Here is a 17215-nt window from a genome sequence, read left to right as displayed (position 1 = left end):
GACTTTCTTTACAATATTTTTCAACCATATAGAAATTTCATTTTTTGCTCTTGTGTAATTAGCATTATTAATCTTTTATCACCTTTGGAGTTTGAATAACTGGTAGAAAGTTGTACCCTAACCCAGGGTTAAAGAAAAATGTGCCCACGTGTTTGAGTGGTTCCTCCCCACATCCCCAGGACCATTTAGATCTTGAGTATGGTGTGAGGAATGGATCAGTTTTACCTTTTTCCAAATAGTTAATGAACCACTTGTTTTAGCGCCAGCTTCTAGGAAGTTCATCCTGCGCCCGAGACTCAAGCAGTCAGTTTCTATGTGTACTGGGCTTGTTTCTGCACTCACTGTTCTTTTCCTCTGTTTACCACTGTGCCATGGTTGCATTGAATGAGCGTGTTAGAGTCTCTATGTATTATAAATGTTGCCTGGGCTCTTCTCTCCTTACAGCCCTTCTTTTCAGTACTTCCTGCTCGTCCATGTTGGTTTCCACGTGCACTTTAGTACCAACGTGACTACTTTCAAAGGAAAAGTTTGTTGGTGTCTTCACTTGGTTCTCAGCAAGCTTGTAAAAAACCATGCAGGGAGGAATGACATCTTTATGATGTTGAGCATCCTTTCCAGGAACAAGGCATGTTTTCCATTTGCTCACATCAACTTCTGGGTCTTGCAAGAATACTTTAAATTTTCTTCCATATTTTTTCACATTTCTTACTAAGCGTATTGCTGTGTATCTACTCACCTTTGTTTGTGGACTAAGTGGAATGTTCTCGACCTTTGTGCCATCCCACTGCTCTGTCCAACACAGTAGCCGTTTGTCTTGTCACCATTGACTACTTCATGTGACCTGTCCTCGCTAGAAGTGTTTCAAGTGTAAGGTATACATTGGATCATTTAAAACCTAGTATTAAAAAAATGAAATACCTCAATTTTTAAATTTATTCATTTATTTGAACCCAGGGGTGCTTAGCCACTGAACCATATCCCTAACTCTTTTTTATATTTTATTTAGAGATGGGGTCTTGCTGAGTTACTTAGCGCCTCACTTTTGCTGAGACTGGCTTTGAACTCATGAGCCTCCTGCCTCAGTCTCCCGAGCCGCTGGGATTACAGGAGTGTGCTACTGTGCCTGGTTTTTAATTCCTTAAATGTGGCTAGGATTCGATCTCTGTTGGATAGTGCTGCCCAACTGTTTGTGGTGTATATGAAAGCCGCCGTTGACTTCTGCGTTAACTCCACGTCCTCTGCTTCACTCACCTGTTTCACTGTTTTGAGTCTTATTGCTGGCTCTCTGGGGGTTTCTAAGTGTGTCATTTTTCTGTGTAGAGGAAGCTCTGCGTCTCCTTTTCCAGTCCATGTGCTTTCTTATGTTCAGCTGCATTCTTCCTGATCTTCGGAATGTCTCTGGTATTTCTACATAAATAAGTTGATGACCCTAGAGCTATGGTTTATTATATATTTTATCATGTTGGGAAAATATCCAGTACCTGCTATATTGCTTGTGTGTGTTTATAAGGAATGGGTGTTAAGTTTTATCAAAGATACTCTACCATCTGTGGTGATGATCATGATTTTTCTTCTGAGGCCTATTTATAATGCTGTGTATTAACTACTAAATTTCCTCACATTGAACCAGTCTCATATTCCTAGAATCAAACCCACTTGTAAATTATATTCTTTGATTTAGGGTCCTGTTGGCCGATACTTTAATTCATGACAGGAGTCTGTGGCTTCTTTTTTTTTTGTGTGTGTGGGCTGTGTACTGAGTTGTAGCTTTGGGTATCAAGATTATACTTGTTTCATAGAAAGAATTAGGAAACTTTGTTGTAGAATAATTCTTGCTGTATTGCGACTGTCTAGGCTTTACATGTGTGATAGTATTCTCCTTTGCAAACCACATGGGCCCGGTGGGTTTTGTTTTTCCTGTTGTTGTTATTGTTGTTTTGGTGAGGTGGTTTCTTGGTAACGCTCTCTCTCCTCATATTTCTACATATAAAGATATTAATTTTGGAAGACAACCTTCCATAGTAAGTTTTCCTTTTCACCTGAATTTTTAAATGTGTTTGCAGAAATGCCTACAGTGTAGTCATAACTTGCTTTAAATATCTTGTCTTTATTTTCTCCTCATCATTCTTTATTTTCTCTATTTGTGCTTTCTTCCTGTTTGGCCTACGTTAATGATTTGTCTTTTTTTAAATCATATTCTTTATTAATTAGGTTTACCTTTTTTCTCTACCTCAGTAGTTCTGTTCTATCTATATTTTCTCCATGAGCTTTCTTGTGTTTTACTTTATTCTTTCTCTTGGGTGTTTTGTTTTGGTTTTGGTTTTGGTTCTGGTTCTGTTTTGTTTTGAACTCAGGGTCTTTCTATCACTGAGCCCTTTCTATTTTATTTTCGGACAGGGTCTCACTCAGCTGACCAGGCTGGCCACAAACCCTCCTGCCTCAGCTTCCCAGTTCATACCACCTTGCCCAGACTTATTTCTAAATTTTTGATTGAGGAATTTAATTATTTTTCATTCCCTTGTTTTTATTGATAAAGGTGGATTAGCTCTTGGAGTTTTCCTATAATCATTTCTTCAAATGTGTCCAATAGTTTAATCTTTGTACATATATAGTTATAATTTTTCCTTTTTTTTTTTTTTTTTTTTTTTTGTGGTGCTAGGGATTGAACCCAGGGTCTTGTGCATGTGAGGCAAGCACCCTACCAACTGAACTATATCCCTAGCCCTTCCATTTTGTTTTTAAATTTTAGAAATTCTGTCATTTTCACCAGATGTAGTAGAGCACACCTATAATCCCAACAACTGGGGAGGCTACAGCAGGAGAATGGCAAGTCTGAGGCCAGCCTCAGCAACTCAGTGAGGCCTTGTCTCAAAATAAAAAAATTAAGCCAGGGGCAGTGGCACATGCCGTTAATCCCAGCAGCTTGGGAGACTGAGACAGGAGGATAGCAAGTTCAAAGCCAACCTCAACAACTTAGTGAGGCCCTAAGCAACTCAACAAGACCCTGTCTTTAAATAAAATATTTTTTTCAGATAATACACACCTCTCTCAGATTTAAAAATTTTGACTCACACTTGCTTTTTAATAAAATAGTGTTATTATACAGTCTTCCCAATACTGAATCCGGTTAAAATTGCTTCAGTATTTCCTCACACCAAGACTTTACAGACAGACGATGACTTCTGATCAGGACAGCATGAGAGAGAGCACTATGGCAACAACACTCACAGCAGGCACACCACCCAGTCCCCGTCCGCACCCACTTCGCAGAGCGAGGTACCCACAGAGCCCAAGTGACCACTCGGATTCTCAGCGGCTGATTCTTGAAATTTTGCCAGAAAAATCTCCTGTAAGTTGCAGGAGTTACTAGGAAATCTGGAGAGTACAGACTTGCAGGACAGACCAAATGGATCACCTCTGGGAATTCAGTGTGGCCCTGACAAAGTGGGGACTTTTAAAAGGGTTTTAAGTCCCTTTGTTCTTGCCTCAGTTCCTTAACCCCCGCCCCATCAGTTTATTACCCTTTAAATATCCCTCAGCAAACTCTGTGTAGGTGTTGATGTCCTCATCACAAGAGGTGCCTGGGCAGTGATGACTTGTTTGGTGATAAGGGAGGGTCTTGGTGACTGGTCACAGGAGATAGTGCTGTCAGACCCCTTAATGACTATAATTAACTGGGGCTGGGGAGGTTCTGACATTCCAGGCCCCACTTTCCTGAAGCTCCTCTGCTTTTAATGAGTTTCCCCGTGATTTTAAGTAAAAATTCCCTCAAGGGGTTGTAATTATCTGCAGGTTGGACATTCTGATTCTCATTCTTTAAATGCTTGCCTGTTTGATATTTGGTAAGGTTTCTGAGGTTCTGGTTTTATGATTTAAAGAAATTATTTTCCTTCTCTCTCTTTTTTTTTTTTTTTTTTTTTTTTTTTTTCTCTTTTCTGTACCAGGAATTGAACTCAGGGCACTTTACCACTGAGCTGCGTCACAGCCCTTCTTTCTTACTTACTTATAACTTGAGACTATGTGTCACAAAGTTGCATAGGATCTTGCTAAGTTGCTGAGGCTGGCCTTGAACTTGCAGTCCTCCTGCCTCAGCCCCCTAAGCTGATAGGACAACAGGCGTGCACTGTGTGCCCATCTATGACTCATGGGTTTTTAAGAATATTTTTTTAGTTGTCAGTGGACCTTTATTTATTTATATGTGGTTCTGAGAATCAGACCCAGTGCCTCACACATGCTACCTGTTCATGGCTGACTAACCTGCCTCACAGAGCTGTTCATGGAATGACTGTTGTGTCTCACTTCCTTCATATCCGAAAGGCTCCTTGCCATCCTCTTACTCCTACATCTGTCTCCTGGATGAGTAGCCAGTTTTCTTTTGCCTTTTTTTTCCCTGCTGTTTGAATCTCACAATCCAGTCTCAGGCCTGGAACAGCCTCTCTGTTGTTGTATACATTTCCTCAGAATAGAGAGTATGTGTGTGTTGCTGGGGACTGAACCCAGGGGTGTTATGCCATGCCACTGAGTTGCATTCCCAGCTGTTTTTTATTTTGAGACAGGAGCTCCCTAAGTTGCCCAGGTTGGCCTCAAACTTTCTATCCTACTCCCTCAGCCTCCCAAGTTGCTGGGATTACAAATGTGTGCCATCACACCTGGCTCAAACTTCATTTTTTTCCCCTCCTTCTGAGTTGAGATTCCCAGAGGTTGCCTCTCCCCAGACTTGTTGCTCTTCCTCCAGAGTGTGATAGGATGCACCCAGACCACACCGAATGCATTGGGGCACAGTAGCCATACCTCAGACCAGCTGTGTGCCTTCAGGGATGTAAGGTGAGCTGGCAGGTGCAGGGAGGACCTGTGTAGCCTGGAGCTTGGGGTTGGGTGGGTTCTTTATCTCTTGAATTCAAAGAACGAAATCCAGACACATATAGTGGAAGGGTAAAAACAAAGTAGCAGGACTTTGAAGTAACAGAAAGAAAGAAGGGGAAGGGTCCCAATAGAGGCTTGCCAACAGGTGCCTGTTGTCTAGGGGTTTATATGAGCCTACAGAGTTCAGGAACTTAGCACCAGAACCATTCCTGGCTACAGCAGTCCAAGTGTTCAAGAGCTCTTCACATACCCTTTGTTCTAATCAGGTTACCTAATTGGTGTCTTGTTGGAGGGGGTCTGGGCATTAGGCAGCAGATGTCTCATTATCAGTTAGCTTTTCTGCTTACATAGGAATCTGCCTAACTTTGATGAGACCTGGCTCGCATCTGTAGTTTTTCAACCCTACTGCACTGAGACCTGACCTCGAAGGGGCCCAGATTTCCTTTCTGCTTATTTTCACCCTTCCTCCTGTCTCACTGGACAAGGATATAATATGCTAGAGTCAGCATAACCAGATGTCTGCTCATAAACTTCTTGTGCTTAATATTTCTAAAATAACCATATTTTGTTTAAAGAGTGAGCCAACCTAGCCTCATCCTCTTCATAAAGTGAAACATGGCAGGAGCTGACAGTGGCCCTGCATTGAGGAGAAGAGTGCAGAGTAGTGACTAGGGAAGTAGGGTGGTGGCTGGAGAGTGCACCCATGCCATGTCTGTGACTAGTAGATCTGGGCAGTGGAAGAGGAATGCTTCAGACTGGGAGCTGGATGGCCACATGGGGTCGTTGGTGGGAGTTGTGGTAGGCTGGAGGGAGGAAGGGAGTGGTGCCACAGTCCCACTGACTGGGAAGACTGTGAGCATGGAGAAAGGCGTGTGAGGGAGAGAATCATGTCTAGGTCACATCTCTACAATCAGGCCTCTGGGAAAAGGAGCACTGTTAGCAGGCCCTGTGGGGTACACTCCTGCCCCTGTTGGTGCTCAGGAACAAGGTCCCCAGTAGGGGTGGAGGTTTGGTGCTCGTCTGCCTCCATCCAGTTATTGAAACCCACAGGGGTGTGGTTGAGGAGGTGGGAGAGACAGGAAGAAGACAGGGATCCAGGGTGTTGTCTTATGTGAGGGGTGGAGCATTCTGGTCCTGCCTGTGCTCATAGAGATACTAGTGAGGTGACCTTCTGTAAGCTGATGGACATGAGGATGCTCAGCCATGCCCCACCACAATGGCAGCTACTGTTAGGGAAGCACGACATGCCTCAGAACACCACTGTGGAAGTGCTCCACTGACAGGAAGAACCAGGTCTTGGCGAGAGTCTCCAGGGAAATGGAGGCTTGGTCTCAACAAATGTGGGGAGTCTCTGCCCTCTGCATTTGCACTGATGGGGCTGATGCCATGTGTACACCACACGTGTGCACTCCAGCTACCTCTGCAGGCCTGGGGGTGCTCAAGGACAAATCAGACTAGTGGCCCAGCAGAAGAGAGCCTTGAGAGTCTCAAATAGGGCTGAGAATGTAGAAAATTTGAGTGGACCTGAATCAGTCACTCCACTCGCCTGCCTGTTTTTAAAAGGGGATATTCAACTAGAGTGAGGAGCACCCACACCTTTAGTTCCCAGTGACTGAGGAAGTTTTGGTGTGTGTGAGGCACATGTTTGAGAGAGGCCCTTTCTAAGTGGGATGTCTGGGTCCTCTCTTTGTCAAGGGCACAAGCAAGGGACTGTGCTTCCCTTGCCCTGGGCCTGCCATCTGGGCAGCTTCTGCTAATAGCTGCACCCTCCCTTCCTTTACACCTCCAGCAGAGAGAGACTTAGGACCACCCCTGAGCTCCCTGTCAGTGGTTTCTAGGGAACTTCTAAAGGACGCTTGGTGAACTGTCATTTAATGACCAGACATCTGGGTTGTCTGGGTTCCAGCTAACAGGTTCTGAAGCAGCAGTTGCTTTGCTCAGCAAACACGTGAGTGGACCTGAACGCTGACAAGCACAGAGATCTTTGTTTGCTCCTTTTAGAAGAATTTGTTACAGTTTGTGAATATGTTTAAATTACATAATGCTGATGATTGGCTCTTCCTAGTAGAATGGCCACTGTGGTGAGATGATATGCCTCTTCTCTTCCATTTTGCAGATGATGTCTTTCTGCCTAAAGATATCGACCTGGACAGTGTGGATATGGATGAGACAGAGAGGGAAGTGGAGTATTTCAAAAGGTAAATGTCAGGACTGAATGTTTGAGACAAAGGTGGCCCCGTGGATGCCAAGCTTATTTTGTTTCCTCTCTTCTCATGACCCTCCCCTGGCCCTCGAGTGGTCCTGGATGAATTTCATTGGCAAGCCAACAGCACAGGCCTGAGTCCCACACACACCCCCAATGCTTGCTCACACACTCAGCCTTCTTGCCCATCCTCACGCGTGTGTTCACTCCTCCCCTCTTCCCTCCCCTCTCCCAGCTGTTCAGGCACTGGTTGGTGGTGGTGGTTCTCATGGTGGGCCTGGACCAGCAGTGGTACACGGTAACCCAGGTCCCTCCCAAGACATACTGCATCTGACTGGGAGTGCTTGGGGGTATCACCTGCATTCATGAATGCCTTCCAGGGGATGCTTAAATGATTGAACACACTGACGTGTCTTGCATTTAAGGAGAAAAGTAACATTTTAGATATTGGCTCAGTTTTCCTGATGGCAGTCAGTACTGTGTTCAGTAATGTTTTATCTACTATGTGAACTGTGGGAACACAAATCTGTTTTAAAGCACTTTATATTTTCTTTGGAATTACACACAAGTAATAAAAAAGAAGCAGTGTACAATTCAAAAATTCATGAACTCATTCCTAAAATATTGGAGAATCATAAGTACTTCTGGAAGTTACATCTGTCTTTTGTATAATTTAGTACGTGTATTAGCTGGTGGAAAAAGCATTCAATAGGGCCTGGTAGAGCGCTTGCCTGGCGTGTGTGAGGCACTGGGTTCAATCCTCAGCACCAAGTAAAAATAAATAGATAAATGAATAAATGGCAAAACAAATGTTTTTTTTAAAAAGCATTCATAAAGCTGAACATCCATTCATTATAAAAAGAATAAAGGAGAACCAAAGGGCACATCACGGAAGGAAAGACCTGCAGGAAGTGTCCTGAATGACAGCAGGAGAGTGAAAGTATCCTTTCAGGTTGGAGATGCACATTGTCACAACTCCCATTTGTGAATGTCTAAAAAGAAGGAAAGGGATAAGAGTTAGAAGGAAGAGCATGGCATTATTCTCACATAATAGGAGTGTTTGTACAAAACCCAAAAGAAACCATTGGTAGATTTTTTTGAATAAATAAAGTAGGTTGGCAAGGGTGTTGGATACAAAATCAGCATGCAGGATTCTGCTTTTTTATCACAGACAGTTAGGAACCTCAGAGGGACCTTTTCTCTCATACCACACCCAATCCACATTTTCTCCTGGAACCATTTTTATCTTAGAACAAACACAAATTCTATAGGAACTACTTTACTGCTCTCCCCTGCTCCCTTGGCAACAGGCAAGACCTGAGCTAAGGTTTTGTGAGTGAGGGTTCTGGGGAGACTTTGGCCTAGGTTTTCTATTACTAAATGGTTATGTCCCCCAAATATTAGGCAAGTATGCCTGGGAACAGTTACAGGACAGCAAGGAACTGAAGGCATGGCTGAAAGCCAGGTCTGGTGGCTGCATTCATAGACCCCTCAACCTGGGAGACTAAGGCAGGAGGATCAGTTGAGCCCACAACTTCAATATCATGCTGGGTAACATAGCAAGACCTTGTCCCTAAAAAACAAGCAGACACATACACATGATTGGAGTTCGAGTGGCAGGGATGGTGGTGCCCTGGAACTGGCACTGGGGAGCACAGGATGAAGTAGGGCTACTTTTTGGGTATGGAAGAACTTTGGAGGGAAGTTTTCACAAGGTAGCCCGTAAGATTCTTGTGCTTTAAAATCATGCGTGACTTCATTCATAAACAGATACCCCAGACTTGAGAAAAACAATAGGACATCTAGAAATAAAAAATATAATTGTTGGGGCTGATGCTGTAGCTCAGAGGCAGAGTTCTTGCCTGGCACGTGTAACACACTAGGTTTGATCCTTGGCACCACATAAAAAAAATAAAAACAAAGGCATGTTGTCCATCTACAACTACAAAAATTTAATATATATATAATTGTTAAAACCAAGACTTAAGTAGAGCTGAACACAGTGGTATACACCTATAATCCCAACTCCTTAGGAGGCTAGGGCAGGAGGATCACACAGTTTGAGGCCAGCATGGGAAACTTAGTGAAATGTTTCAGCATAAAAAATTAAAAGAACTGGGGATGTATCTCAGTGGGTAAAGTACTCTGAGTTGCATCTTAGGACCAAAAAAAAAAGATTTCAGTATATAGATGACATAAACAGGTTAGACAGTGTTACAAAGGGAATTAGTGAACTAGAAAATAATATCTGAAAAATGTACCCAGGATGCATTGAAAATGTTAATAGAAAAAATGAGAGGTTGAGACTGAGTAGGTCTAACCCCAAAAAAAAAAAAAAAATCAGTAATATACAAAATCAGCCCAAGAAAAATATTAAAAGCATGAATGTACCAGGAACTTCTGAGGAGATGAAACTTTTGGCAGCAAATCTTCCCAGCGGAGAAGAAGGTGGGAGCATGTGCAGAAGTTTTCAAAGACGTCTAGCAGACTTTCAGAGAATATATTAGCCAATCTCTGAAACAAATTACCAGAGAATTTAAACAAGAAATAGAGCACACAAGAGAATGTGTCCTACTTTGTTTTATGTGACAAGTAAAATTTCAATACAAAAATCTGCCAAGAAATAATGCTAGGAAAAAAAAGAAAATTATAGGTTTGTCTCACTTGTGAATAATGAATACAGAAATCCTAAGGAAAATTCTCTCATTCCACATCCAACTGTTTTCTAAAGCAGTGTGTCACAGCCATTCTGGCTTAACTCAGGAGTATAGGGGATGTATTCAAAAACCCATGCACTATTTTTTTTTTTTCAATTATTCTTTAGCTATAGATGGACACAGTACCTTTATTTTATTTATTTGTTTTTATATGGTGCTGGAGATCGAGATCGAACCCAGGGCCTCACGTGTGCTAAGCAAGCGCTCTACCACTGAGCTGCAACCCCAGTGCCCCATTCACTATTTGCTACATTAATATATTCAAGGAGAGCCGTTTGATTATTTTAATAGATTCAGGAAAGCATTTGACAAAATTTTAGAACCCATTTGTAATTAACATAAAAAAAGAAAAAAACAGAAAGCTAGCAATAGAACTGCAGTATTAAATAGTAAGGAAACAGCCTAACTTGAATAAGCGATTTGCTAAGAGAAGAAAAAGAAACCTGTATACAACAGTTTCCTAAATGGAAAGAATGTTGGAAGTGTGTGCAGAACAAAGAGGCTTTCTATTACCACTTAAATTCCTGGCCAGCACAAAGACAGGAAAAGAAATTGAAGACTGAAGGAGTGGAAAGGAGGAAATAAAACTCTTCTACAGGTGCCCTAGTTGTCTGCATAGTACATGTAAAAGAATGTTACAGATAGGGCTCACTGTGCAGGACAAGCACAGAAGTTACTTGGTATTCTCTAGGCCATTAATAAGTCGAAGATGCAGCTTCAACAAAGACAGCATTTATAATAGCACCACCATCTCTGCAGGACCCATGGGTAAAGCTAACAAAAATTGTGTGGGATTTATGCACAGAAGCCTGGAACTTTACTAAAAAACAAAGACCTAAATCACAGATCCTATTCAAAGACAGGAAGAGTTTATATAAAGCTATTGAGTTTCCAGAACATATCTATAGATTTAAAACTCAAGCATAGCTTTGTGAAACTTAATGTTGAATTTCTGAAACTGTTGGAAATGAGAAATTGTGGTAGTCACATAATAGAATGCTGCATAGTGACAAAGAAAAGCAAACTGGAGCTACCACCTAAGCATGTGGCCTGTGCTCCTAAGTTAAGCAGGTCCAGCAGCTCCACTCCTGAGTAACTGGGATTATAGGTGTGTCCACTGTACCTGGCTCCTCTCCTATGTATCTGTCTGGAAGGACCAAAGGCCTGTGCCCCACCCCATAGCTTTGGTCACAGTTTATTCGTAATAACCAAAAACTGGGACCAGCCCAGACATCTTTCAGCAGGTGAACATGTGCATCTCCCAATAGAACACTCAGCAATGAGTAGAAGCCGCTGCTGGGGTGCTATGGGAGGGTGAATGGGGGAATGTCTCCCGACCAGCTTGCTCTGTAACAGAAGGCACACAGTGAGGTTCCACTTGTGTGGAATTCCAGAAAATACAGATTCATCCAGTAACAGAACACACATTGTTACTAGCCTAGACCCAAGGCAGGAGGGATTGAACATACAGGAGGGAATATGAGAGTTGTAGAAATACTGGATACATTTGTTAGCATTTATTAGCTCTGTACTAACTGTACAGTTGATTGCACATAAATGATACCACAGTAGGTTTTAAGCTTATAAAGTATGTTGTTCAGAGGTACATACATATGTTAAAACTAAAAAGAAAGGAAGTTATCACCATAAAAAGCCAGAATGATTACTTCTGAGGAAGGAGGACTATGGCCCACGAAGGCATTGGGGAGCGTCCTCTGGGTGCTGGCAGTGTCTGGAGGTGGGACTGTGATACACAGCGTTTGTTTTGTGATTATTCTTTATTATATGTTTGTATTGTTTACCCTTCTATATATGTTACATTTTATCCAGAAAAGGGCAGGGAGGAACAGAGTAGGGACAAGGAAGAACTCTTTTCCTGGCAAGTATAAGGGCTTTTGAAGCAGGTGATAATTGATAAGGAACATGGAGCCTTGAAATATCCCTGTAAAAATAGGTCATGGAAACAAAGAAATGTGCATAGATGCAGCTGTGATAGTTATCCAAAATGGAAAAGACAAAATCAGATCCCTACCATACTCAGAGGTCAGCTCCTGATGGTTTAAGATTTTAAATGTCAAAAACAAACCTTTTGACTGGGGTGTAGCTCAATGGTAGATGAAGTGCTTAGAATGTGTGAGGACTTGGGTTCGATCCCCAGCACCAAAAATAAAAAAGTAAAAGAATGATAAATTATACTACCTTAAGACATGATTTGCCTTAAAATGTGTGCAGCACATCACAGGGAATGGTATCAGGAAGTGTAAACATTACAGAACAGAGAAGAAAGACAAGCCCATTGCAAACCAGTAGGCTCCCAGAGCATATGTGGAGTCAGGAAGCACAGTGATGCTTCATCCTGTTGAGGCCAGTGAGTGGCCTCCATTTCTGGTGGGGGTGGGGGCAGCAGGGAGCCAGCTTGGAGCCACAAGACTCCTTACCTTGCTCCCAGGAGTATAATCTGGGTAAACTGTTTGGGAAAAGTTGTGCAGCTGAGCGCTGTGGTGCATGCCTGTAATGCCAGCCTCAGCAACTTAGGCACTAAGCAACTCAGTAGACCCTGTCTCTTAGTAAAACACAAAAAAGAACTGGGGATCTGGCTTAGTGGTTAAGTGCCCCTTAAGTGGTTAAGTTCAACCCCTGGTACCAAAAAAAAAAAAAAGTTGGGCAGAATCTGGTGAAACTGAAGTTGTGTATCCCACGTGACCCAATAGGCAGTTCCACACCTTATACACCTCAAGAAGCTCCTGGACTCACATCCCAGGAAGCACAAGAGTAAGCTGAGCAGCATCTTTATCTAGCAACAGAACTGGGCAGGCTCATGGAGGAAGTTCACAGAGGGTGCTTCTTGAAAGAAGTACGAAGAAGACATCCACCCGAGGCATTCCCATCTGTAGAAGCTCACAAACCCACACGACCAAGCTACTATTGAGGGGAGCTGATCACACAAATGCCAGGATAGTGGCTACGCCCTTGGGAAACGGCAGCAGAGCACTGGCGTTGCCAGCACTGGGAGCAGTTACTTCATCTTCTGCATCCTAGTGGTCTGTGTGTGCCTGTTCATTGTGCCTGTGCAGGCATGTAGTTGATGCAGGCTTGATGGGGAGGCAGCACAGCCAGGTCTCATAGGGCCCAGGGGCCTTAGGGAACAGCATTTGTTTCCTGCCCAGGACTTGGGTACCCATTGGAAGCCTTGCTGCAGCTTGGATTAGTATTTTTCATTGACTGGGATATGATTGCTATTTTTGAGTATTCTTATTGCTGTGTAGAGAAATGGCCCATGGGGGTCACACTAATGGAGACAGGAAGCACTTGCAGTTTGAAGGAGATAATGGAGGCAGAAAGCTCAGAAGTTTGTATCACATACTCAGGGCTTGACCTGCTGTGGTCCCGGAAGAAGATTATTGAATTCTGAGAGATGGCACCGCCCTTCCCTGGTAGGCCTCAACCTTCCCTCCACCTGGGCAGAGGTCACTAGTCAGCAACACACAGTTGAGCATGTACAAATATCTGGTTAAACTCCATTCTGTCCATTGGATGAGAGGTACAACAGTCATTCTCCATGTTTCACTCTCAGATCTGCTACTGAAGTCAGAGCTGAAACAGTGGGAATTTACAAAACAAAATGTCCTTTACTTCATTTAATATAAAGTTGACTCTTGTTGCCTGGGAAACAGGGCAAAGTATGGACTTTCTCAAAAGCTGTTTAGCAAGCATTGTTTGTGGTCCAGAGCACAGTGAGCCTGGAGGCTGGCCACAGCCTCAGAGGCCTGCGAGACTGCAAGGGACATGTTCTGAGACGGGGTTGCAGGGCAGAGTATTGTAACCCTTTATCACCGTAATGAGTCCTCATCACACTGTGAATTCCTGAGTAAGGTAAGATAGCCTGAAATCTCAGCATTGATTGTCCTTAGTACAGGTTGCATGCCACTAGCAGTGGGCCAGCCCCAGCCCAACTCCACCCCCTGCTTATATGCAGCTCATGAGCTAAAAAAATTTTCACACTGAAGTAGTTGGGGGAAAAAAATTTTGTGACACACGAAAATTATACAAAGCATGAAATTCACTCTATGTGTAACTAGAACTTTGCTGGTGCTCCTCTGTGCTCACATGCTGCCCATTGCTGCTGTGCTGCTGTAGAGGGCATGCAGTTGGCTGACTGCTGGCCTGCACTCAGCACTACTCACTGGTCTGTCCTAGAATACATGGGCCAACCCCTGACAACCCCTGATAGCTGCAGCCTCCACTTTGGTATGGAACCATCCCCAGCAGTTCATGCTGTCGGCAAGGCTCAGGTAGATCTGCTTCCATCTGTGAGCCTACCCTCCCAGCTGTGGATAGCTGTCACTGTCCCCATGCCCACCCAGCTACAAGGGCAGATATGGCGCTGTTGTGCAGACTGAGCTACCTGGTAGCTTCTTTCCTGTCTTCATGATGAGCGTAGGCCATGCACCAGAACCTGCAGGGCACACATTAACATGGCCCGCTCCCTCCCAGCTGTGCCAGAATTGCCACCCTGGAGTCCTGCCTGGTTTCTTGTGTGGTCCTCATCCTCCCATCAGCCCTGCCTGTCTGAGGAGCACAGTTGCAAACCCACTCTCACCTGTACCATGCTGTCACCGCCTCCCCAGCAGGCTGTGTCTGAGGTAGTAGCCTTTGGATTGAGGAAGCAGTAATCCCCCACCCCAGCCCTTTGTCCTTATCCTTCCCATAGTCACACTAAGAAGGACTGTAGTGGCCAATGGCTGCTGTTGTTAAATGGGCCAGGGAGCACCCCCCTTGAGGAAGCTGAAGGAGGCCTGTATCCCTCAGAGTGCTGCCCCTGCCCACTCCCACGTGGAGCAAGCTGCTTTCTTAAACTTGATTGTTCCTGGAGCATGAGACGAAAAATGACAACAGAAAGCACCAGCAATTACAGAGGCCACATAGTCGGTGTCCAGGGCAAGGAGAGGGCCTTTGGCTGCAGATCCCACTCCCCAACCCACACCCACACCCCCAGTGAGTTTCTGGCAGGACTGGGGCTGACGAGGTTGGCTGGACCCCAGCCCAGATGCAGGCTGCCTCCCTCATAGGCCTCCTGTCTTTGCAGGTTCTGCTTGGACTCCGCCAGACAGACCCGACAGAGACTGTCCATCAACTGGTCCAACTTTAGCTTGAAAAAAGCCACTTTTGCTGCCCACTGAACAAGGACCACCTGGAGAGGGACACGCGGGAGGAGGTCAGGCTACGCCACCTCAAGAGCTGAGCCCCTCGCCGGTCCCCCAGAGCTGCGGTGCCCACCCAGGACAGGGCAGGGCAGGGCCCCGCAGCCTGAGACCCAGACCGAGAACTTGCTGCTCGACCCGCGTTGTAGCTCGTGTGCGTGTAGTCTGTGAGTGAGACTTCTTTGATTGTAGCTCTGTGCTGTCGGATTGGAACAGTAGTTCCCGCCAGTTCCTCCCACCACTGCGGCCTCAGAGGTCTGGGCCGTGTCCAGAGACGAGTGCGTCATCCGCGTGCTCCGTTGCCTCTACATCACGCCCATCCTGTCGTCTGTCCCTGCTGGGTGTTACCATCCCTCAGCTCCTGTGTGCCCTGCGTCCCACCAAGGCGGGCTGGGCGGGCAGGCCTCCGTTCTTCACGATCTACTGTTTCCAAGTGTACACGTTGCGCTGTTTGTGTTTGATCCCCTGACTCGTAGCCAGCTTGTGTAAGACCCCTTGCAGAATGAGAACGTTAAAAACAAGAAATCCACCCAGTACTCACACCATCACGTCTGTTCTAGAGTGTGCGACCGTACTGACACGGAGGCCTGCCTGGCTACTTTTTAACATATTGTTAAGTAATATTAAAATCATGTCTTTCTTTTTGAAAGATGGAATACATTAGTACAGCAGGAGACCCAGTCTGGTTGCTTTCTGCTGGGGGTGGTGGACGTGGTGGGAAGTGACAAGTGGGTGATGTGTCCCTCCAGGAGCCAGCACTGGCATCAGCTTAGGGCTCTTGGCGCCCTCATGGACCTCCATGTGCTGGGCTGGCCCATGCACCAGAACAGAGCAGTCACCAGGAGACACAACCACCTGGATCATCACAGCTTCACACGGACGTGCCAAGAAGCCACAAGACTGGGTGGGCAGGCCCAGCAGTTCAGATGGGTTGGCCTGGTTATGCCTGAGGGACAAGAGTGTGTTGGAGTAGGCCTCAACAGCTTCATTGAGGCCAGAGGCCCCTCCAGCACAAAGCAGAGGGTCAGCAGGGCAGGGTCCCATCCACATTTGGGGAGGGTTGTGATCTATACTGAAACGATAAATTATATTCAACTGGGTGTACATTGGGAACAAAGTGAGTAGTATTTAAAATGAAAGAAGGAATCCCAGCATGTCCCTTTCTTCTGAGATCTCTTTAGGCAATTTGCAGAACACTCACATGGAGCTGCCTCCTGGTTGCCGTCTAACGTCCATTCACCTCCTAGAGCACTGCATAACTCCCTCGTCTCCCAACCTCTTGGCATCTGGAGGTCACAGGGCTGGGAGAGGCAGGCCGAGGCAGGGCTGCTGTGGTCAAGGAAGACAAACCCAGGAGCTGGCTACGAAGCTCCTGCACCAAGGTGACTTAACCGCCCAGTGGGAGCTGGTTTGTGGGACAACAGGGTCGGGGCCAACTGGGGGGACAGCAGGTCCTGGCAGCTTTGGGGACTGCACCAGGAAGTGGGTGGATAGGCAGAGGAGGTACAGAATTGGGAGTTTTCCTTGTTTATTTTGTTTTATTTTTTCCAGGTGGGAGGAAGAACAGCACATCCCTTTGTTCATAGGAGATGGTTCAGCGGAGGGAGAAACAGGCTGGGCTGTGACCACGGCAGGAGAGTGCCCTTGGGGCAGGGACCCTGATGCAGTCCCCTGGGGATGCCGGCTTCGTCTCCTGGCTGAGGTGGGGGCTGAGTAGGGGCTGAGGGCTAGGCCTGCACTCATATGGGAGACCCCCAAATCCTGCCTGTCTATATGCCTGTTCTCCCTGTGGACAGTCTTGAAACTATGCTGAGGGCCAGTCCCAGATTGGGGCCTCAACTTATCTTCTGTCCAGTGGAACCATGCCAGCTGCTAAGAGGAACCACAGGGTCCCCCAGCTGTGACATCAGGAGCCACTGGGAGCATGAATGGTAGAAGGAACTCTGGGTACCCAACATGGAGCATCACACTGAGGCCTGGAGTCATGCCCAACTCCTGAGTACTCGCCGAGGTATGGTGGTCACTTAACAGCCTCCCCAGCCCTGGCTCCACCAGCCTTTAGCCTACCCATCTACACCTGTTCCCCCAGCAGTCAGACTTCCTGGCCATTCCCTGCTGTTCTCCACCAGGAACAACTATCCCATTTCACTGGAGGTCACTCACTCTTCAAGACAGTCCACATGGTTCTTTGGGTCTTTCTTCAAGGGGGCACCACTCAACAGTGCCTGTCC

The 17215-nt window shown here is 45.6% G+C and overlaps 1 protein-coding gene across 11 annotated transcripts in view; it reads left to right on the top strand.

Moving 5' to 3' along the window:
• FAM193A (family with sequence similarity 193 member A) overlaps positions 1 to 17215 on the top strand; it is a 154299-nt gene extending 137084 nt beyond the window's left edge. For 5 of the 11 annotated variants that reach the window (XM_079154370.1, XM_079154369.1, XM_079154378.1 and 2 more), the window contains 5 exons: positions 6980 to 7061; positions 14870 to 15151; positions 15734 to 15888; positions 16166 to 16366; positions 16536 to 17215. In XM_079154370.1, coding sequence (XP_079010496.1) covers positions 6980 to 7061; positions 14870 to 14963 — 176 coding nt within the window. In that variant the 3' untranslated portion in view covers positions 14964 to 15151; positions 15734 to 15888; positions 16166 to 16366; positions 16536 to 17215. Of the gene's footprint in view, positions 1 to 6979; positions 7062 to 14869; positions 15659 to 15733; positions 15889 to 16165; positions 16367 to 16535 lie in introns of those variants that run through there. The other 6 variants (XM_079154372.1, XM_079154373.1, XM_079154374.1 and 3 more) reach the window with 6 other exon arrangements.

Source organism: Sciurus vulgaris (genome assembly GCF_902686455.1).
Source record: "Sciurus vulgaris genome assembly, chromosome: 9".
In the NCBI taxonomy this organism is placed as follows: Eukaryota; Metazoa; Chordata; class Mammalia; order Rodentia; family Sciuridae; genus Sciurus; species Sciurus vulgaris.
Note: the sequence above shows the minus strand (reverse complement) of the source record. Positions and strands in the feature narration are given on the sequence as shown.